The sequence below is a fragment of the Pipistrellus kuhlii genome, unplaced genomic scaffold (genome assembly GCF_014108245.1).
Source record: "Pipistrellus kuhlii isolate mPipKuh1 unplaced genomic scaffold, mPipKuh1.p scaffold_m20_p_9, whole genome shotgun sequence".
NCBI classification, from domain to species: domain Eukaryota; kingdom Metazoa; phylum Chordata; class Mammalia; order Chiroptera; family Vespertilionidae; genus Pipistrellus; species Pipistrellus kuhlii.
This window is the reverse complement of record NW_023425595.1, coordinates 12,994,737-13,019,572: the sequence shown is the minus strand read 5'-3', so window position 1 is coordinate 13,019,572 and position 24,836 is coordinate 12,994,737. Positions and strand designations below refer to the sequence as shown.

At 33.4% G+C, this 24,836-nt stretch overlaps 1 protein-coding gene across 4 annotated transcripts in view; it reads right to left on the bottom strand.

Moving 5' to 3' along the window:
* Positions 1-16,949, bottom strand: part of CCDC73 (coiled-coil domain containing 73) — a 48,605-nt gene extending 31,656 nt beyond the window's left edge. For 3 of the 4 annotated variants that reach the window (XM_036426372.2, XM_036426369.1, XM_045578034.1), the window contains exons 1-6: positions 16,787-16,949; positions 10,714-10,785; positions 9,284-9,355; positions 8,105-8,140; positions 6,572-6,646; positions 790-828 (exon numbers count right to left, since the gene is read on the bottom strand). In XM_036426372.2, the coding sequence (XP_036282265.1) occupies positions 790-828; positions 6,572-6,646; positions 8,105-8,140; positions 9,284-9,355; positions 10,714-10,785; positions 16,787-16,936 (444 nt within the window). In that variant the 5' untranslated portion in view covers positions 16,937-16,949. The remainder of the gene's footprint in view (positions 1-789; positions 829-6,571; positions 6,647-8,104; positions 8,141-9,283; positions 9,356-10,713; positions 10,786-16,786) is intronic. The other variant, XM_045578035.1, reaches the window with a different exon arrangement.
* Between the last annotated feature and the right edge of the window lie 7,887 nt (positions 16,950-24,836).

The window sequence follows — 24,836 nt, the reverse complement described above, 5'->3', positions numbered from 1 at the left end:
ATCTTTCTAAAGCTCTTTTATTTTCTAAGACATCAAAACAATTTCAAGAAGAAAATACTTGTTTTGTATTTAATGTCCAAAAGATAATCTCATTTCTTACTTCTCATTTATTTATAAATATAAACCTTATTCAAAAATTAATTTTCTTTGCCCTATGCTCTGCTCCAAAGAAGAAAGACTGAAATAGGGTAAACCCACCCAAGAAGCCTTCTGAAGACTTAAGTTGATATGGGAGAATTTCGCTTATTCAAAAATACAAAAGAAAATCATTTGAATCAAACAGGGATAAAGAGAGAATATAAAAGTAAAGTTTTCATAAAATGTTATGCTGTGAAAATGCAAATATTAACTTTTAATATGCTACAGAAGAAGAATAAACACTTGTTGCATGATAAAGGATGGATACCATACTCCAAGTGCTGTATTCAAATGCTACATCAACTTATTTTAATTTTTCAGGCTATAACTAATAACTTTACATTTGTATAAACACCTAGAAAAGATATGTCTAAAAGGTTTTGCTGTTCTTATTTCTTTGTTTTATTTTAGTATAAAACCTCTACCCATACTACAGAAGCTGTGTTAAATTTATTTTACCATATGTAAAAACTATGTAATCTGGAAATAAATTTGTGAAATAGATTGTTATTTTTGAAATTGTAATTTAGTCATTTAAAGAAGATATTAATATCCAATTTCAACTTTTTAGAGTCACATTTATATTGATAAAAATACAATGCACATTATGTATCTGTCTGGAGAAGGGTGTATATTTTGTAATTTTCTTACCATTTCACTCACTTTCTTCTGTAAAGAATATTTAGAAACCTTGAAAACAAGTGGAAAATCTCATTAATTTTTTAAAATTAACTAGTTACAAATTCCTTCTGATAATAAAATTGTATTCTATGAAATGTGCCATTTACCTTCCATGTCCTATTTATTTCCAGTGACATTTTTTCAAAATGTTATTTACCATAACTTTCTTACTTATTGCAAAGGCAATACATTCATTTATTTATTCAGTACATATTATAGAGCACCTACTATATGCCAGGCACTCTTCTTGGATACAGCAGTGAACAAAACAAGCTTCCTTTACTTAATATCTCCAGTGGAGATAGTCATAGACAGACAAAATTTAAGTAAGAAGTACAGAAGTTAAGAGAGTGACAACTACTATAAAGAAAAATAAAGCAAGAGGAATAGCAAGAGCAGTCTAGGTGAGTTTGTCACTTATTATTAGCTCTTCACTGAAGAAAATTTGATAAAAATCGATTAGGAATAGGAAGAAGATAAACTTGTTTTAAACAAATCATCTCACAACCCAGAAATTTCAATCTTTAGTATTTTTATTCTAAAAGATACTTTTTATGCATTTATATTTTAAAAGAAAGCCAGGGGGACAGGAATAATAATATATGTACTACTTTGTATCCTATTTTTACTTAATATATATATTTACCTAATAACAAACACCTTTTTATGACAAATTAGTCTACAACATAATTTTTTAATGGCTACATAGTATTCCATGTTTATATCATAGTTTATCATATTACTCTCATTTTTGTTAAGTTTATCCAGTTTTCAGCTTTATGAAACTATCCTGAAATAAACATGCTTGTACCAAGAACTGTATAGTTATTCATTTTAGCAGGATAAATTCCAAGGAGCTGAATTCCTAAGTTTTTATAGACTTTTAACAATTTTACATAGTCCTCCAGAGTAGTTGACCAAGTTAAACCTCAATCAGCAATGTATGAGTGCTCATTTTCTTAAATCCTGCTCATATTTATTAATTTTAAGTAAAAAATACAATAATCACTTCATATTTCCTAGGAAATAATCTTTTTTAGCACACTGCCTTGAAAAAGCTGATAATTGTAAACAGGAGATTTAATCATCTATTTCTTGTTCCACCAACTTTAAAAATATTTTCTGTATATTGGATTCAGTTTCATTTTACCACACCTTTTCAACAACTTCATTTTACCACACTTTTTAATCAACAAGGTTAGTAACATTTAAGTTTTGTTCTGTAGCCATAATTAAGTTTTCCATGCTTTATTTAAAGGTTAATTATACAAAGTTAAGTCAACAGTGTTATGGCAATCAATATAAACATTGTTTAATGCAGAACCCCATAAGGTTCTGAAAATGAAAGTAGTATTACATTCTACATGAAGGATGATTTTACTAGTGGCAGGACCTAACTACCTTCTCTCTTCTTATATTCATTCTATCATCTGCTCAAAACCATCCCAAATTTTAACATGCTTTATGCCTTAATTATACAGTAATCTATTTTCCCTGGAGTTTTTAATCACGTCCTACTTTTTGTGTTGAAGTAAAATACAAGGAGTTTTTACTACATCACTAACATCATCCAATCTGAGGCATGAAATCCATTCCCTTATTTTTACTGAAAATATTCTTCTTGGAACTCATTGACATTTTGTTGTACTTAATTTTTATTCACTTTGTTACATCAAAGCAACAAAGAAATCCAAAATAAAAACTGCCCAACATCTCAAATAAGGAGAATCTAAACAATGTTAAGACAACTAGATAAGAATCTAGAAAAATACAGACTTAGATCCCTATCTCATACTCTGCTATAAAAATAAACTTCAAGTCATCAGAGATGAAATGTAAAATTTTAGTACATAGGAAGTAATAAAAGAAAACATGGGTAAATCTCTTTATGACTTGGTAGTAGTAAAAGCCTTTCTAACCATTACAAACTTTAAAAGTCGTTAAAAATAAATAATTAATAGCAAAAATTAAACAAAAATCAAAACACAAATGACAAACTGAAGAAACTATCTGGCCCAACCCAGCATGGCTCAGTGGTTGAGTGTTAACCTATGAACCAGGAGGTCATGGTTTGATTCCTGGTCAGACTCCATCCAATGGGGGGCATTCAGGAGGCAGCTGATCAATGATTCTCATCATTGATATTTCTATTCCTCTCTCTCTCTCTCTCTCTGAAATTAAAAGGAAAAAAAAAAGAAACAATTTGAAGCTCAGAACACAGAGGGCAAGGTCTTACTTATGAGAAATGTAAAGATTCATGGGAGCGATAGCAAGACTAGAAAGTCCCAGCACTTATACACATACACACACACACACACACTCTTTAACTACTACCTTCAACTGAAAATATAGCTCTAGAAGAGCTACAAAGTACAATTAAGGAGCCGCAGCCCTGACTGGTATAGCTCAAAAATATTCTGAAACTCCAATACCAAAGCCAGACAAAGACACCACAAGACAAAAAAATAATTTGGCCAATATGAACATACATGAAAATTTTAAAATAAAATTCGAACAAACTGAATTCAACAGCATATTAAAAGGATAGCATACCATGACCAAGAACAATTAATCCCTGTGCTACAAAGGTAGTCCAACATAGCAAATCAATCGATGTGGTATTTATCACATTAACAGAATGACAAATAATCATGTTCATCTCAATAGATGCAGAAAAAGCCTTTCACAAATTCATTATCAATTCATAATAAAATGTCTCAACAAAACAGTTATACAAGGAACCTAACTAAGCACAAGGCCATCTATAAAAAGTCCACAGTAAAAATCATAATCAGTATAAGTCAAGGGTACCCATTCTCATCACTTCTATTCAGCACAGTAGTAGAAGTCCTTGGCAGAGCAAGTAGGCAAAGAAAACAACATCCAAATCAGAAAGGGAAAAGTAATACTATCTCTATTTAAAGATAACATGTTCATATATGTAGAAAACTCTAAACGCAACAAAAAATATACTGTTAAATCTAATAAATGAATTCATTAAAACTTCAGGGCACACCCTCAACATACAAAAATCTGCCACATTTTTCTATCTACAAAAAAACCCCAAAATAACTATAAAGGAAATAAAATTTTAAAAACTGAATTCACAATAGCAATAAAAAGAAAAACATACCTACTTAGGAATAAATTTAACGAACGCAGTAAAAGACTGATACATTGAGTATTACAAAACACTGATAAAAAATTTAAGATACATATAAATGGGAAGATACCTTGTGTTCAGGATGAGAGAATTAATATTATTAAAATGGGCCTGGCTGGTTTCCCAGTGGTTAGAGCATCAGCCCATGGACCAAAAGGGTCTCAGGTTTGATTCCCAGTTAAGAACATGTACCTCTGTTCTGTTTATTCCCAGCCCTGGTTGGTCACAGACAACCAATCAATGTGTCTCTCACATCGATGTTCCTCTCTCTCTCTTTTCCCCCCTTCCTCCCTTCCTTCCACTCTCTCTAAAAATCAATGGAAAAAATATCCTCTGGTGAGGATTAAAAATAAATATATTATTAAAATGTCGCTGTTGCCGAAACCGGTTTGGCTCAGTGGTAGAGCGTCTGTCTGTGGACTGAAGAGTCCCGGGTTCGGTTCTGGTCAAGGGCATGTGCGTTGGCTGCGGGCACATCCCTGGTGGGGGATGTGCAGGAGGCGGCTGGTCGATGTTTCTCTCTCATCGACGTTTCTGGCTCTCTATCTCTCTCCCTTCCTCTCTGTAAAAAAAAATCAATAAAAAAATAAATAAAATAAAATGTCGCTGTTACCCAAAGTGATCTACAGATTCAATGTCAATCGCTACAGAAATAAAAGAAAACAATCCTAAGATTCGTATTGCACCACTAAACACCCTGAACAGCTAAAGCAACTTTGAGCAAGATGAATAAACTGACTTCAAAATCTATTTCAAAACTGTGGTAATCAAAACAGTATTATAATGGCATAAAAACAGACATCTTGACCAATAGAACAGAATGGAGATTCCAGAAACAAATCCATGCATTTACTCCAACTGATCTTCCACAAGCGTGCCAAGTTACATAATGAGGAAAAGCAGTCTCCAATAAAAAGTATTGGATAGCTACATTTAGAAGACTGAAATTGAACCATTATCTCACACCATACACAAAATCTTACCTTATTACAAAAATCAACTAAAAATGTATTAAAGGCTTAAACATAGGATCTCAAACAGTAAAACTACTAGAAGAAGAAAAAAAAAATGGGAAAAAAGCTTCTTGACATTAGTCTAGGGCAGTGGTTGGCAAACAGTGGCTCGCAAGCCACATGCGGCTCTTTGGCCCCTTGAGTTTTTAGCAAAGGCCAGCCTAGGGTTACCCTAATTAATTTAAATAACAATGCACCTACTTGTAGAGTTTAAGTTTAAAAAATTTAACTGTCAAAAGAAATGTCAATCGTTGTACTGTTGACATTTGGTTCTTTTGACTAATGAGTTTGCCAACCACTGGTCTAAGCCAACAAAGGCTAAAACAAACAGGCAAGTGGGATTATATAAAACTAAAAAGCTTCTGCACAGCAAAGGAAATAATCAACAGAGTGAAAACACAACATATAGAATGAAAGAAACATCTGCAAATATATCCAAAATATGTCAGGAATTCATATACTCACTAGCAAAGCAAAACACAAATAATCTAATTCAAAAATGGGCTAAGGACCTGAATTAGACATGTCTCAAAAAACAACACATACATGGCTAACAGGTATATGCAAATGTGCTCAACATCACTCATCATCACGGGAATGTAAATCAAACTCACAATGAGGTGTCACCTCACACTTATTAGAATGGCTGTGATAAAAAAGATGAAGTTAATGAGGATGTGGAAAAAACGGAATCCTTGTACTACCTTAATCAGACTAAAGGAAGGTTTGTCATCTGCTTAGACAAGTCCACACTATGATGTGGATTACCGGATTAAGGTAGTGACTATCAGGATCCTTCCACTGTAAAAATTTATTTTGCTCTCTGTAGTTTATGTTATTTATAGGATGATATTTTGAAATCATGTGAATATCTTCCCTTCAACAATCTTCAATTTACTTTTAACCTAATTTTAATGTTTGTATTTCCTATCAGAATGTAAGTGCACCAGGGCAGAGATTTTGTCCTTTTTGATCACTGCTGTATCCCCAGTGCTTAGAACAGTGCTCAGCACGTAGTAGACCTTCTAAATATACATACATACATACATAAGTGTGTGTGTGTGTGTGTGTGTGTGTGTGTTTGAATCATCATTAGTTGTGTACACTTCTGTATTCTCTGAGACTGTCAACAACTTAAAGGCAAATGTGATGTTTTCTTCATTTTTGTATTTACAGAAAATAACCACATTACTTAGCAAGTATTATAATAATGACTCAATTAATGTTATTTAAAATTTTAGGAACCATGGGTGAATCTGTCATAATATACAGGCCTCATTTATTTTCTTTAGTACTTTAATCTATAAAGTATTAAAAACAATATATATCTAATTATATTACTATAAAAATAATGAAAGCTATTTTAATATTTCTTTTTAAAATAAAAAAAATGAAGCAAAAATCCTTTTAATTTGAAATTTAAGACTCTAAGATAAAAAGTACTAAATTATATGTTATATACCATAGGTGAATTTATTTTATTAGCTTTGCATTGCTAACTTACATGTTTAATGATATTTTACTGATACAATACTAAAATGCCAAATTACTTTTTAAGCAATACTTATTACTTTACCTGTAATGCTTTTAATGTTTCTTTCAATCCTTCTATTTCTTTTTCTTTTATTTCTGTAGCAAGTTGATATTTTCCCTTTAAGTAAAAAACTATATTTCAGTATTTTCTAATGTAAATAATGCTATTAATGGGGAAATATTAAGAGCTCAAGAACCAAAATCTCTACTGTAAACATAATACTTAACAGGCTTTACACTTGTATCCATACCACAACTTCTAAAGACTTCAACATATTGTAAAATTACAGTAAGTTGTTGATGAAATTATAAATATCATGGAATGGAAAATCTTATAACAAATTTTATCAGTAGAGCATTCTTGAGAACTTATGAATATTGTATAATTAAGTATTGAATTCATATAGCTAGAATAAATATATTCTAACTAGAGGCCTGGTGCACGAATTTGTGCATGGATAGGGTCTCTCTGGGTGGCCTGCAGGGATCAGGCTGCCTGCAGCTCCTACTTGCTGCTCCTTCTCATCCCAGCCCCACTGTGCAGGCTCGAATCCAATCAGTCCCGATCAGGAAAGGCTCGCCTTGCTGCAGCAGTGCTTGCCAGCTAAGAGCCCTGCGTCTGGCACCCTCCCAAGGGAAGTGGCCTGTGGGATCAGGCTGAAACCAGCTCTCTGACATCCCCCAAGGGATCCTGAATTGTGAGAGGGCGCAGGCCAGGCTGAGGGACCCCACCAGTACATGATCGGACTGGAGAGGGACCATGTGAGGGCTCCAGGGCATGTCCGGCCCATTTCACTCAGTCCCGATCGGCTGGACCCCAGCAGCAAGCTAATCTACAAGGTTGGAACATCTGCCTCTTGGTGGTCAATGCACATCATAGCGAGCAGTTCAGCAGCCAGAGTATATCATTAGCATATTATGCTTTGGTTATTCAATTATTCTGTTCAGTATATTTGCATATTACCCTTTTATTATATAGGATTAACAAGATACAGGTACATTTATCTTATAAATTTAAGGATATGGGAGAATTTTTAAAAGAAGGTCTTTAGCTAAAAATAACAAACTATAAATTATTAATATTATAAGTGATGTGTTCATTGACATACTCAAAATATGTATTAACTATTAGCAAAGGAAAATGTTTCATACCAGATGAATTTCTAGGACTGTTTTGAGTGTGTCCTCTTTTCCAGTTGGTTGGCACCCATATGACAATCATTTTAATGTTTTTAAGTAAGGTAATTATATTAAAAAGCACTAAAAAATATTATACTTAATTGCAGTAGAGTGGAAATAGCATTAATTTGGGGGCTGAAGAGATCTGGGTTCTAGTCCCAATTTTACCACTTCAAAATGGGATCTTGAACTTCAGCAAGTCTTGCTAGGTCTCAATGTTCTCAATTGCAAAATAACAGTGGTCAAATAACACCATTCCCTTGCGTCCTTTATGTGTCTAAGATTTACAGCAATTAACAGTTTATATTAGTGTATTACTAATGCTCCTTTCCATTATGGGGAACAATTGATACTTAAATACATTGAACCATGCTTTAAATTATTAAAAAATTAATACCTTTTCTTCTTCCAAGGCACACATCTTCATTTGCAACTACAAACAATTAGAAAGATTAAAATGCAGGTAAGTAAACCGTTAACAGTGATTTACACAGTGAGACTATATATATTTTTAAAAAAATCTTTATTGTTCAGATTATTATAGGTGTTCCTCCCCCCCGCTTAGCTCCCCTCCACCTGATTCCCAACCCCACCCCATGCCCTTTAGATATATTTTTACATGATTATTGTTAGAACTTGATATAATGTGAATATGCTACTTTTATAATGAATGAAAAAATAAATAATAAAAAATATGAATGGAAGGAAAAAGCCAGTAAACAAAGGAAATGAATTAGAGACAACCATTCTTGAAAGTTTAGTTTGCCCTCCTGAAGTTTTTCCTTAAATATTTCAGTAATTTACTATCTACTCATAAATAATAACACTTTCTAAGGGCACACTATTATGAAATAAATACCATTTGTATTTGCATTGACAATATTTCCTAAAAATTTGAAAAATGCATGCAATAGTCTAATAAACAATGACTTTTTAAAACAGAAAAACTAAAGTAAACTTGCCAAAGAAAACTAGTTAAATATTCCAAGCACTGCAAGGATATTAGGCAAAGTTGAGCTTGTAATGAAGAGCTATAGAATTCAAAATAACAAAGGAGTTCTTATTCAGTTCTTTTAAAATCTTTTTCTTTTATTTTATTTTTCTATTAGTCTTACATAGTTGCTGATGGTTAATATTTATGGAGGCTTCAGTGCATGATAATCACATCCCCTCATCTTTTACATCTCCCTAATTGCATCTCTGCTTTTCCTCAGTGATACAATTTTAGTTAGGGTAAAGAAGTAATGTTGAAAGGGTTAATATCCTAGGATACTCTAACTAAACAGAGGAAGAGGAGGAGAAAAAGAACATCCACATCATTAACCTAATTTATTTAGAACAGATGAAAACACATCTACAAGAAAATCATTTTCCCAATTTCTCTCCATAACTAACTCATTCTACCACATTATTCTCTTTATTATAAGTTATGATCCAAAACAACCTTATTCATTTCCTGCTTCCAATAATACGTTTTTGTGTGAATCCTCAGTGTGTATAGAAAACAGCTTACAATATTCATAAAGGGGAGATGTTATATTTATACTACAGCGTTTGTCTATCCTTTTGAAATTACCTGCTTTTTAAAAACTGCCATTGCTTCTTTGTGTTGCTTTGTTAATGTTTCCTTTTGATTCTGAAGAGTTTCCTATTTTAAAAAATGATAAAAAGACATAAATTCTATTGTAGCAACTCAGTTTAAACTTTAATTGGTTTCACTATATAAATAAAAGTTAAACATATTTGTTGCATATATAATTTCATGCTCCTGAAATGCAATTTTAAACCAATTTTATGATTTTTTAATTGTCATGAAATCATCATACAATTATTTTGCTTCCAGTTGCTTCTTTATGATAAAATGCACTGCTTTATTAAAATTTAAACTCTAAAAATAGCTTGCTGCAAAGCTTTCTTTAAGAAAATACCTTCCATCAAAAGTTATTAACATTCTTTGTACACAAACAGACTATAGTCTTAGAGTTTTCAAATAAAACAATTTTATGATCTAGGCACAAATGTTCATATAGCAGCATATGATTCTTTAAATGCTTTGAAATACTACTAAATTTTTATAAAACCAAAACTATCACAGGACATTTAAAAAAATTTTTATTTTATTTTTCAGTTACAGTTTACATTCAATACTATTTTGTGTTACTTTCAGCTGCATAGCTTAATGGTTAGACAATCATATATTTTACAAAGTGTTCCACCTGCTATTTCAAGTACCCATCTGGCACTGTACATAGATATTACAATATTATTGACAACATAAGTATATTGCAATTATATTTCTATTCTCACACAACTTTTATTTCTCCAGAAGTTAGCAATATTTAAAAATATTTTAATTCTCATAGCTAATTTTTAATAATTATCTTTTGTCACGTGAATTCTGATTCTAGTATGTTACCTCCTATTCCTATTTCAATATTGCCAAATAGTGAGAAGGCTATTATAATTAATCTTTCAATATTTAGTGGTTAAAGTTACCTTGGTGGAAAGGCACAAAAAACATTATTAAAATGCTTTTAATATAGATAAGTCGAGAGAGATAATAAAATCTAATATTCTTTAAAAATTTTGGTTATAGTATGTAACAACAACCTAGGAACACATGTACAGTTCTGAGGTTTCACTTCTTAAAAAATATTTTGACTCCTCTAAAACATACAATATATTTCTCAGATGTGAAATAGTTCGCAGTTTTCAGCATTATATTCAGTATTATTCTTAGTTATTTTCTTATCAGAGTCTGAATATAAATTATTCTCAATTTTCTGGAAGCCCAAAAGTTAACAGTTTTAGTGGGAACTTTAATACTCTGAATTTGTTTAGAAAATTTAAAAATTATTTATTTATTTATTTTTGCTCATTTATTTATTTTAATAAATCTTTATTGTTCATATTATTATAAATGTTCCTCTTTTTTAACTTTGCAATTAAAGATTAGCATTTAAAAACAATTGCTAAGAACGCTAATCTGAGAAAAAATATACTCACATTTTGCCATTTAAGTTCTTGTGTCTCCACAATAATTTTACCAATCTGCTCTTCATATTGAATTTCTGCTTCCTACATCAAAAAGAAGAAAGATGCTTGGAAAATTAGGACCTTAAATCTCCCAGTTGTAGCTCTTACAAGAAAAAAGCTAGACAAATTGCAAATTTGCTTACCTGAGACATAAACTACTAAGTACTGATAAGAAACCTTAACTAAAAGAACTTAATATACTGCTAAAGGCAGAATGTGGGCTAGTGTAAGATTGTGAGTCCCCTGAGGAGTCCCAAAGGAAGTTTATACCTTCTACCAGGCTTGTTTTTTTTGTTGTTGTTTGTTTTGTTTTGTGGTTTTGTTATTTTAGGAGACCCAACTCTACTTACAGGGAAGGATGGGGAAAATCCTGAGAAAGCTTTCTCTGGTGGTACTTAGCTTGGTAGAAGAAGAGCAATTATAAATCACCTTCTCTATTGCCCCTCCAGACCAAAAAACCTTAATCTGTTGGGGAAAGAACAAAAACAAAACAAACTCACAAAACAACAACAGCACTACAGCTAAGGACACTAGTGGAACTGACCCAGGAGACGGGCACTAACAGCCACAACTGAAAACTCTACCTTCCTTATCTCCCCTAAGAAACAAAAGTCTAATCTGCAGAGGGAAGGGCAATAAAAACTGCAGCAGGAGAGCACCTGCAGAAACCCATTGCAGGTAGGAGCAGAAGGCTAGGAAAATAAAACAGCTCTAGGAGGAGCAGGAATACATGCTAAGTTCAGCATTAAATATGAAGGAGGGATAAAAACTCTTGTGAAGACCCCACAGTGACAATCTGCCTTAATAAGAACATCAGAGAATGCCTTGCTCTCCCTCCCACTATTACCATCCCACTAACAAGAGGAGCTGCAAAGACAGACTCTCTCTCTGGGAAGCAGCACTAAGGAAAGGCCCAAAAAGTCAAAGGAAAAGGCCCAAAGACAGACAGGAAGCAGTTATATAGAAAACCCCTCTGATTCTGTTTAAAATAATGTAATTCTTCAGAATTAGTCCACACCATAGCACAAGGTATCACTAGAGAAATCTAATTCCGTTGAAAACTTCAACAGGCAGACTTGAAAACTGCCTGGTTAAGTATTGAAGGTGTGCCACATACACATGCAGAGAGGCCTTCTGCAAAGACTGGGAGGTGTGTGCTTTTCCCCTTTCGCTCAATGTATTTAAGGAAATCTCTGTCAAGCAAAGCTGATAATTAAGCTAAAAAGCACAACAATGACTTCAATAGCTATATATTACAAAAACTGCAGCTTTTACAAAATTATTTCAGAAACGTCAAAAACAAAAAATGAGAAGCAGCAATCTTGGTGAGGGAGAGAAAACTAATTTCTAAGGTTACCACATATTCAAAAGGGTCATGTCTAGTTTTAAACAAAATATTACAAGGCATGGAAAAAAAACAACAACAGGAAAGTGTGATCCCTACACAGGATAAAATGAATAGGAACTGTCCTTGAGCAATTACAGATGATGAATCAATGAACAATTTTCACTATGCTCAGAGAGCTAAAAGAAACCATATACAAAAATACTGCAGCCATTAAAAAGTTCATAAGGAATGCTAGGAACAAGGTCATGCTCTTAAATTTAACAAATTACAGAAATACACCAATTCTTAAAAAACCTCAAAACTACCAAACCCCAACCAAGGTGATATAGACAATCTAAATAGCTCTACAACCATTAAGTTAATAGCTCCTAAAAAAAGAAGTTTCCAGGCCAGATGGTTTCACTGCTCTAACAAACATTTCAAGATAAATTCACACTACATTCACACAGACTCTTCCAGAAAAAATACAATAGGAACACACTGCAACTCATTTTTTGAGACCTGTTTACTATGACAGCAAAACCAAACAAAGATAATACAAAAAAAAAATAAAGGCAATATCACTGAGAAGTTTTGACAAAAAGAAATCCTCAGTACCATATTAGCAAGTGAAATCCAACAATGTATAAAAAATTATATTACACCATGATCAAGTAAATGTTTTTTAAATGATTTTTATTAATTTCAGAGAGATGAAGAGAGAGGGAGAGAGGAATAGAGACATCAATGATGAGAATCACTGGTCAGCACTTTTTGATTAATTTAATCTTAGGTTTAATTTTATGAAGTGAGTATTCTTGTCATTGACATTTTATAAATCAAGAAACCAGGTTAGCAAGAGGATAAGTAACTTGCCTAAAGTCACATACTAGGTAAACCTAGATCAGTGGTCGGCAAACTGCGGCTCGCGAGCCACATGTGGCTCTTTGGCCCCTTGAGTTTTTAGCAAAGGACAGTTTAGGAGTATCCTAATTAAGTTAATAACAATGTACCTACCTATATAGTTTAAGTTTAAAAAATTTGGCTCTCAAAAGAAATTTCAACCATTGTACTGTTGATATTTGGCTCTGTTGACTAATGAGTTTGCTGACCACTGACCTAGATGATCTGTCTCCAGAGTCTCAACACGCATTATATTACCTTTAAAAGACCATGAGTTCTGTAGAATATAGTAGATTATGATATATGTATCATATATGTTCCTTTCCTTCAAATACTTCAGAATTCAATCTTCATATCCCACAAAAGTTAGAAAACCACCCTGAGTCATATTAACTATTTTAAACATGTAAGTATATTCTGATTGTTTGGTAGAATATATATTAAAAAAAAACACACTAGAAATATTTGTTGAATGGAAAAATAGAACTTTAAGACTGTAAATGTTCTAATATTAATATTTTTCTATTTTAGAAATCTCTGTAATAGATTAAGTTGACTAATTTAAACTACTGAAAACTACTTAAGGAAAGAGGCTTTTTTAAAATATAAACTTTTAGGCTCTCCCCTATATATCAGATTTTTTCATCTAGAATACTTTGCAGCTAATCAAACCAAGAAACTATCTGAAAGAGTGATTAGTATTTTATTAGACAACATAAGAAACTGAATTGGGCAATTTTGTAGGAGGTGGATTATGAGTTTGAAAAAGAGAATAAAAGTACCCAGTTATAGTTTTGGCTGCTTGGACATGTGCCTGCTGAACATACTATGTCCCTAAATCTGTTCAGGGTCAAGAATTAAAGAGGCCTGACCAATACATAGCCCATCTTGTAAAACTACAGCCTGAAGCAAGCACTTTTTAAAAAGCATGACACTTTCTAAAGGTTATAAAGAGTAAATAAACCATCAAATTACTCCTCTTTTATTGTTTTTATAAAACACTTAAATCCTTGTAGTCCTAAGGCAGCTAATAAAAAATAAACACTTTTAAGGTTTGATATACTTGGATACTTTATTGAAGTTACTGACAGTATTTTCTCACCATTTTCTCAGTATTTTTTTATTCATTAACAATTTAATAAGAATTTTTATTAATAACTTTTGAAAGCTGCTTGAAGAATGCATGGAGAATAAAAAGTTCGAAAAAGTAAATAATTTGTAATAGAAAGCATGAAGTAAATTTTAAATCCTAATATAGAAGCATATTATAACGTTACTTTCAGCAATGTGAATAACCCCATTATATCAGCTTTCCATGTAATATAAACACATACATTGTACAAATCATTATAGTCATAGAGTTGTATGATTCCACTGATAGCATAACTAATTTTATGGGACACTGAAGTGCTGCTTTACCACATATTATACCATTAATTGCCCAGTTTTCTTTCACAATTTCCTTAGCAAATTCTATTCTAGAATACCCAAATTTCCATTGGCTTTTATATATTGCTAATATAAAATTCCAAGATTTACTTCTGTTTAGATATTTAATAAATTTAAAGTATCCTTTCTCTGAACTCCCATAATGGTTTTGTCATAATCCATAATACACACTATATGAGAGTATAGTGATTGATTTGTATGATATGTTTTGACTATTAAAATTTAAATTCTCTTAGAGCAAGACTAAGAAGTTTTTCAAAGGTTATAAAAAATGCATATTTTATAGTTTGAAAGTTCTGTGATAGAAGCCTTTCATTTCCATTGTATAGATAATCTAACTTAAAAATACTTAAAAATCTGGTTTATAAACTTTCAATCCAGTACCAATATTTAGGATCTAATAAATTTTACATTAAAGTCTTTTAAAAATATTTTTTTTTATTGATTTCAAAGAGGAAGGTAGAGGGAGAGAGTGATAGAAACATCAATGATGAGAATCATTGGTTGCCTCTTGCACGCTCCACACTCGGGATTGAACCCGGAACCTGGGCATGTGCCCTGACTGGGAATAAAACAGTGACCTCCGGGTTCATAGTTCAATGATCGATCAACTGAGCCACACCAGAGGGCTACATTAAAGTCTTCAATAATTGGAAGAGCTAACAGTACAGGGCCCATTTTTTTTCTATAATGGCAACAATTTTCTGAAGCTGAATCAGAGATAGGTTGAACTGAAGACATAGGTTCTCCAGTTCAATACAATTCCTACCCTATTCCCATCATATGCCACTGAATCCAAAGGAAGTTGAATTTGTGACCCTTCTGTTATTATTCATCCCTACTCATCAGTTATTCTATCTATCAGATAAAAGAATTTACCAGAAATCGTGTCTAACTTCTAAAAAGCAAACATTATAAATTCAATATAAACTTTTTAGTTGATTCAGATTATTTATCTGTAGGTAATTATACTTTAAAATTCTTTTCCCCCAATAAAATATTATAATTACCAAATTAGATCCATAATGGAAAAAATGAGTATAGTCCCCTCACTCTTTTGCTAATAACATAATTTGTGTATATATTAATACATTTTCTTAGAGATATAACTTTAGAATCATTCTGCCAAATTCTAAAATAAAATCTCACTGTTTTTTTTATTGGCATAGCACGAAATTGTTTAGTCCTATCTTGGTCTGTTCAGGCTGCTACAATAAAATGCCATAGACTAGGTGACTTATGAACAACAGAAACTTGTTTCTCATGGTTCTGGAGTCTGGAAGTATAAAATCAGGGTGTCTACAAAATCAGGTTCTGTGTCTGGTGAGAGCAGCTTCCCAGTTCATAACTTCACGTAGCAAAAAGGGCTAGAGCTCTGTTGGGCCTCATGACCTAATTACCTCCCAAAACCCCACCTTCTAATTCCATCATACTGGAAACTAGGTTTTAACATATCGGGGGGACACAAACATTCAGACCATAGCGGATCCTTTGAAGAAACCTCTAGAAATAAAATGTAATCCTTGAAATTAAAAACTCTCATCAAAGTTAGATAGCAGAAAAAAAAAAAAACAAACACATTTGAAAAGACAGTTAGGAAACAACAAAATGAAAAAATACAAAAAAGCTATAGAAGAGTTAAGGGTCATAACAGATAGAACGATGTGATCCAATATACTACCTAAGGAGAGTTCTAGAACAAGGTAATAGAACAAAAGAAATAAGGGAATGCAACACTTGAAAAGATCACAGCTAAAAATTTTCCTACAAAAGGAGTCCCAAGAAACATCAAACAGCTTTGAAAAATATTGATCTCCTGCTAAAATTTTTATACTAGATGTCTCTTTCCTAAAAATTTCAAGAGTTTTCACTTTAAAACTAAGAATATTTTATTTTTTTAACTCAGAATACTTACTATATACATTTATTTTGTCAATTATGTGTTATCTTGTTTCATCATTTAATCCTTTCATAGGTACTTAACTCATAACTTTAACAAAAAATGTAATCTTCTAACGAAAAGTTTTTGAATCATCCACAGTGTCTAACTATGGTGCTATCTATACATTCCAAGGTATTCAACAAATATTAGCTGATTTATCAAGTATTTAACAATCTGAAAATCTACTATATATTTTTTGCTTTGGTTTATAAATTCTTATTTCCCATTCCCTGATGTCAACTTTTTAAAAAATTTTTAAACTAAATTTATCCTTTTCTCTTACTTCATTATTAGGACTATATTTCTTCTTTCTAAATAAGAGCTTATTTTTGTTAGGTGTTTTTTTTCTTCTTCTTTAAACCAAAAATTAAACTGGACAAATCCAGTTATCTATTAAAATAGCAATTTAAAAAGGTACTTACCCTTCGCATACGTAATTCTTCTAATGCTTCCAGTAAACTAGTTCTGAAATCTAATAGCTGAATAGAAAACAATGTCTCTGAAGAACTTTGAAGAGCAAAGGTAGATAAGGTAGATGATGATGATGAGTCAATCTTAAAATCGTTCTCCATGTTGACATTTATTTTCTGTAATGTAAAAAAAGAAAACAAAAAAAACCCCACATTTTTCTAGGTTTTCAAGTAAAAACACAGTTACCATAAAAATATAACAACGGGTATCCCATAATCCTCCAGGGCTAATAGTGAATAAGTTCTGTCATTACTCTTATTCTGATCTTCATACACAAAGCACTTAGCAAAACAATGATTGAATTTCCTTTCTCTGTGGCTGATCTTTTCTGTTACTCTAGTACCCTTGGAGACTAAATCTCCTGGCCCTCCCATCCTTCTCCTAAAGTAGGGGTGTCAAACTCAATCAGAGAAGGGGCCAAAATCTAAAATCCAGCCTAAATCGCGGGCCGAATGGTTTACTGAACAGTCATAAACTGTCATTGTGATGGAAACGCAGCGGAGTGCAGTGATGACAGCGTGGTGCGGGCCACATTGCAAGGCCTGGCGGGACGGATTTGGCCCGCGGGCCTTGTGTTTGACACATGTGTCCTAAAGGCTGGGTTCCTAATGTAGCAGGCAAGGTTTGGCCCTTCACTAATTGTTTTACACCAAGCCGGAGATAAACATTGTGCCTCCTACTAGAGGCAACCAATCAATGTTTCTCTCTCAGAAAGAAATTGGAGCAAAATAAATCATTTTCAGAATCAATATCCCCAGAACTAAAAATAATATGGGTTTGCAAAGAGCTCATTAAGGGCTGACCCAAGACACATCATGGTGAAATAATGTAACACTAGAGGAAATGGAAAGGATTCCATAAGCTTTAAGAAAGGAAAAAAATGTGGTTTTTTCCATACAAAGGACTAAGAATTACATTAGAGTTTTCAATATCTACAATAAAAATCAGGGTTTGCTTTAAGAGCCCATATAAAATGAAAACTAGAATAAAGAAGCCAAGCCTTCAAAATTAGGGGGAAAGATTACCCAACGGAATTTGCCAGTCATGCAAAAATGTGAAGGTAAAAGGTATTTTCAGATATGCAGTGTCCAAACCAATTTATCTTCCATGCATCCTTTCTCAGGAAGCTACTTAAAGATTTCTCCAAGAAAGAGGAAGGTATGGGATACAGGGCATCCTACACAAGAGAGGAAAAGGATCCTAGAACTGTGAAGGGAGATACAAAGATGACACTGGAACAGCAAACCTTGAGATCAACCAGTCCAAATGGAAATGGTTTAGTACACTCTGGTAAAAAGTTCAATAGAATGAGATTAACAGATTACCATTTTTATATTTTTGGGGCTTAGGGCACTCAGCACACTCTGATTGGTGGTTTCATGTAAAGCACATGATTAGGGACCTAGGGACTTAGGAATCAGGGGCTTAGGGTATCTGGCAGGTGCTGATTGGTGGTTCAATGTACAATCCATCTAAGGTGCCTGGTTAGGTACTCAGGAATGTTTGGCCTGCAGGTGGAGTTTACGTCATTCTCCATCCATCAGTTGGGGGAAGGTAGGATCTATCAATAAGAGGTTCATATATCTGGGAAAAGTATGAGGGTGAGTTAGTACATTAAAAGTACTAACTTTTAATACATTAAAAGTCATCAATAGGAGAAAAATAACAAATGGAGGGTACTGCATAGGTAAAGAAAAAATAATCATAGCACACTCAAAAGGTTCAGCTGTGAAAAGCATTTATGCAGTCATAAATTACTTATAAAATCAGGATTATGAAATAACTATATGATGAGGATAGTATGTGAAAGGGGAAAAATTAAAGCAAAGGTGAAAGAAAAGTTAAATCTTCATTTGCCATTATGGAAAGTCATTAGATAATGACTAAAATTGGGAAATCAAGATGTAGCAATGATAAGCACATTATTATTTAGAGATATGGAAGCAAAAGTCTGAAGAATCAGCTAAAAACAGTTTAAAGTAGTTGCTCTAGACTAGAGAAAAGTAAATTGCTGGGGATATTACTGTTTTTTCTGAACAAAATTTGTAAAAAAATTGTAATTATTTACATTGTGTATACATAACTTTGATAAAAATACTAAACTAAAAAAATAGGATTAAAATTTATATAAGCATCATGGTTAAAAGTATAACAATGCAAATACCATCAGAAAAAATATTGAAAGAAAATACAGCAAATTGTTAACTGAAGTTGTCTTTTAGTGATCAAAAGTATGTGATGTTTTCCCCTTCATTCTCCTTTTCTATAAAGTACATATGTTTTATAATGGAGGAAAGCACTTTACTGCATATGTTTTAAATTGGTACAGAATTATTTCAGTTGAGTACCCATAGAGAGATATGAAATCAGTTTAGTTGCAAGCAGCATTTCTTATATGAAAGAGAATAAAACAGATTAGAATATATCAATAATATATGTAGTAAATCTCATAAAACTTGTTTTAATTATATGTAAATGTAAATACATGTATGTATACTGGATCACAATGTGAAATGTACTTTTTACTATGTGTCAAAGTGCAAAAAAGTTTTTACAACGCTATTACGAGCATGCTTGATAAAGTCAGAAATGAACCAGTTTTGTGGTAAATGTGGTTTTATGCACTTCTTAAAAAGACATGCATATTTGTAGATTCCTATAACTGAATCCAAAACATGTGGATTCAAATTCTATCTCCTCTTACTGGCTGTGTGACTTCCCTAGAGTTCAGTTTCCTCATCTGCATAACAGAGACAATGACACTTATTTCACTGTGTGAGGATTAAATGAGGTAATGTATTTAAGTCTTGTTTTATCACAAAGGTTTAATAGCCAGTGACTACGCATCAAATGGTTATGGGTTCAATTCTGGTCATGGGTTGTAGGTTTGATTCCAGGCCTCAGTCAGGGTAGGTGCAGAAGGCAACACAATAGATGTGTCTCTCTCACATCAATGTTTCTTTCTTCTCTCTTCTCTCTTTTTTCTCTTCTCTTTTCTCTTCTCCCTCTCTCTCTGTTTCCCTCCTTCCCCCACTTCCATTCTCAAAATAAATAAATAAATAAATAAAATCCTCTAGTGAGGATTAACAAAATAAGAAAGAAATGAGGATGATTGCATTTCATACTTAATTTACTCTTAACAAATCAAAATACTCTCACATTTCAATGCTATTATTATAAGTATCTCCAAAAGTGCATATGCTCCCCATATTTTGAATCACAGCTTGAATAATTATTCCATATAGGAAAGCAGTCATTACTGGCCGGGTAAGCTCAGTTGTTTAGAGCATCAATCCAATCACCAAGGTTGGGGGTTAGATCCCCAGCCAGGACACACGAAAGTAACCAATGAATGCATAAATAAGTGGAACAACAACTCAATGTTTCTCTCTCTCTCTAAAAAATTAATCAATAAAAATTTTTTAAGGATATAAAAAAGCTTTCTTTATTAAAAAAAATCCTGACTATCTTTATTTTTAATACTTGGCTTCTAAGTATTACTAAAAAGAAAATCTTCCTGTAAATAGTTCATTTATTTATAGTAATATATAGTATTAAATTTATTGTGTATAGCCAAAACCGGTTTGGCTCAGCGGTAGTGCATCGGTCTACGGACTGAAAGGTCTCGGGTTCGATTCCGGTCAAGGGCATGTACATTGGTTGCGGGCATATCCCCGATAGGGGGTGTGCAAGAGGCAGCTGGTTGATGTTTTTCTCTCTTCGACATTTCTAGCTCTCTATCTCTCTCCCTTCCTCTCTGTAAAAAATCAATAAAATATATTTTTTAAAAATTTATTCTGTATAATACAATTATTTATAAATATTATAGTTATATTATATTTATAATCATTTAATTGTTTATGATTATTTCATTATAAAATATACATTTGAAAAATACATTATAAAATGTTTAAAGCATTATATATTACAAAATGATTAAAATATTACCTCAGCATTCACCATATTACTGACTCTGTATTTTACAGTATTGCTATTTTTCTTTTAAAAAGCTTTAGTTTAAGCATGTAATAAAAATCTGTCTTTTTCCACAATTAAAAGCCAGAAAGGCTTTTAAATCTTTGAAAGTATTTATTAAAAAATTACATCTTAAATACTCTACCTACAGTGGAAAGTAAGTTAGTCTATAATCCTGATAGGGGTCAGAGTAATAACACAAAATGGACAAATTACACTGTCATTCTACTTAAATTATTTAAGTTATTTAATTTGACCTGTAGACAGTCTCTTGTCTTCTCATCATGCCTGACTATTAAGTGGGAGGTCTTCATTCATGATGATCCTTTAATAGAAGCAAAGCTTTCTCCATTTAACCCATGCTGTTATCAATCATGTACAGGGATAAATGAGCCTGTACGATTTTGCCAGTATCACAAATGACACTGTGACCTGAGGCCAGCATCTTTATTTGCTTCTCCAGTGATTCACTTCAGCAGATATTAACCAATTTTATAATCCATGAAAGGCAAAATTAAAGGACACCATCCATAAAACAGAATAATTCCTATCAGCAACAAAGTGATGTGTGTATTATCTTATAAATTATATGACCATACAGTGTGGTAATGTAATGAAGTAAAGATGGTAATAATCAAATGCCTAGGGCAAACGCTAATATGCATTTAATCACACAGCATAAAGCCGTTTGTCACTACAGTTGAATGCATGTGTACATAAAATACATGAGTCACGTCCTTATTGTTATACTATAACAGCATCAATTTCACACTATCATTTCACATAATAACGACTGTGAGCTTTGACATTAGCTAAAACATTAAGAGTGTAAACAAAATCAACAATAGCTGTACAAATACCCCAAAAATTGATTTTTCAGTAACTAAAATATTTTCCCCAAAAATTCTTTGTTAAAAAGCTGTAACTTCCAAGTTTCTTTTTTTTAATAGCCCCTAAGTTGGTGGTATCATATTGCCTTTATTCTCAGGAATACTCTTAATACTTAAACTATATGCTATATCAGTCTTATAAGCATATCTCCTTCCTAAGTAATTATAAATATAAAATTTAGATGTGAAATACAAGTGACAGTTGTCACAAAAAATGAAAACTGTATATATATATATATGCCTATATACATATTATATATATAAAAGCTAGTGTGTGTGTATATATATATATTTGAAGAGACTGTGTAAATATATTTTAAAAGTATTATATGTATACACCTATTGTATGTATATTTCTTTAAAAGACTGAGAAAAAATTACCAAAGCATGACTCATATTCTATCTTGTATAAGCAATAGTTGTGTTAACCATTATATTGTAATTTCCTAGATTAGTGCCAAATCTCATTCACTTTTATATCCCCACACTGCCCAATACAATAATTTACAAAAGTCAGGCACTCAGTGTTTCTCACACTCATGCTGCACTGTATTTAACAGACCATTTGCATCCTTGGAGAGGTGGGGAGTAGGATACTGGGAAACTGAGTCAAATAAAGTCGCATGTGCAATCAGAGTGTTCCCTGTATCTAATAAACAAACTTTGATAGGTATCACAACACTAGAAAAAGGTCTAGAGAAGAACAATTATATATAATAATAAGGGAAAATGGAAAGCATCCACATATGAATTTTTAAAATGATTTTTAAAAAAATATTTTATTGATTTTTTGCAGAGAGGAAGAGAAAGGGATAGAGAGTTAGAAACATCGATGAGAGAGAGAGTCATTGATCAGCTGCCTCCTGCACACCTTCTACTGGGGATGTGCCCTTGGCCTGGGATCTTTCAGTCCACAGGCCGACGCTCTATCCACTGAGTCAAATCAGTCAGGGCATAAAATGACTTTTTATACACAAACTAGAGGCCCAAAGCACAAAATTCATGCAAGGGGCTCAGCCCTCACAGCCTTAGATGCCCCAGGTGGCCCTTGCAGCCCCTTGTAGCCCCAGCTTCATCCAGAAGGTCGTCCAGATGGCTGTTCGGTCTAATTAGCATATTAGCTCTGTATTATACAGGACTAGAGGCCTGGTGCATGAAATTCGTGCATGGATAAGAGTCCATAGGCCTGGCCAGCAATCAGTGTCAATCTGTGGGGTGACTGGTGGGGCAATCAGGGGGCCCCCACTGGCACCTGCCTTGGAGGCAACCAGTGGAGCAATAAAGGAGTGGCACCCACTCATTGGCCAGCCCCACCCTCAGATTTCCCCACCACGGCCACTGGTAACCTCCCTCTTGGGAGGTGACAATCAGTGGGGCAATCACTGGCTCACCAGCCACCCCAACCCCTGCCCTCGCCATCAAGCCCTGCCCCCCCACTGCTGCCGCTGCTGGTCACCTCCCCCTGCAGGGTGACCAGTGGGGTGATGCAGGGGGGGGGGGGGGGTGGATCTCTGCTGGCACCTGCCTTGGCTTGCCTGGGACATGCAGTCGGGGGACAGCTCCTGCATTGAGCGTCTGCCCCCTGGTGGTCAGTGCGCATCATAGCGACCAGTCGTTCCACTGCTCATTCTGCCCTTCAGTCAATTTGCATATTAGGCTTTTATAATATCTATATTTATCTATATAAAAGGCTAAAATGCAAAGTGTCCCCTCAGAAGTTCGACAGGAGACCAGGAGTTCGATTACCTGCTATGATATGTGTTAACCAACCAGAGGGTAGTGTGGAACAAAGGAAGGCCCTGGCCAGTAGCCAGAAGGAAAGTCAGCCAGCAGCTGGAAGGCCCTGATCAGCCCCGATTGCCGGCCAGGCCTAGTGACCCTAACCATGCATGAATTTCATGCACTGGGCCCCTAGTAGGCTAATAAAAAACAGTGACATAATTCAATAAATCTTTGTTCAAGAAATTGCAGGTGATACATATATGAGTCAATGGTGTTTACCTTCAAGGTCTGTAAAAGTGAATAAAGCATTTATTCAAATAAGTGTAACCCCAGACACGATAACACTAAGCATGATATAAAGCACACCACAGATAGCCCTAGATAGTGTGGCTCAATTGGTTGAGCTTTGTCCCATGTACTGAGAGGTCCTATTCCCATTAAGGGCACATGCCCACAAGAGGACATGTAGGAAGTAACCAATTGGTGTTGTCTCAATGTTTTTCTCTTCCTCTTCCTCCTCCTCCTCCTCCTCCTCCTCCTCTTCTTCTTCTTCTTCTTCTCTCTCTCTCTCTCTCTCTCTCTCTCTCTCTCTCATCAATAAAAACACTTACAAAAAAAAAAAGGTACCATAGATTAAAGAGGGAGCTCTAAGTATTTAGAGTTCAAAGTACATAGTGCCAGAGCCTCATTTATGTTACCTATAAAATAAGAATGCTAAACTAAGTTTAAATTTTTATTTGTTAATTTGGAAATAACCTCATTAACCAAAATAATTATAAGTGCAATAGCAAATTGGAGTAAATGGTATCAGGGCTACTTGTAGCAGTGCAGTTCTGAACTAACTAACCTATGGAGAAGAATTCTTAGGCTACTGAGGAATTCAAGAAATAGTTCAAAGGGAAATGGAATTTGGCAGAAGGATAACATGGTAGTTCTAACTGACACAAATTGATCTGGAATATAAAAGGGTGATCCATGAGCAGTTCTCACAAAATGAGATATAGGTAGTAATTTAAGGTTATAAATAATCAAGGAAAGGTTAGGGGATAGGAGAAAAATGGAAACATTTCACATCTTACAGAAAGAAGCCAGTAAAGATCAAGTGATTGAATATGAAAAGAAGGGATAACTGAAGAAATGAGGTCTTGGAGTCAGATAGAAGAGAAACACATTATTGAATGATTAACCTTAGGGGAAAAAGAACACACTCTTTTCTTTCTTAGGAAGTAGAGTGAAGAATTATGTGATAGGGTCAAGGTACAAAGGTTGTTGAGGTTCCAGAAGAGAATAGAATATTATAAAGTCAAGTGTAAATCTGATCTTGTTAAATAAATTTCAAAATACTAGAACTAAGGGGAATTTTAAAGTCTGAAATATTATTGTAAATAAAGAAAACAAAAAGTTTTCATCATTT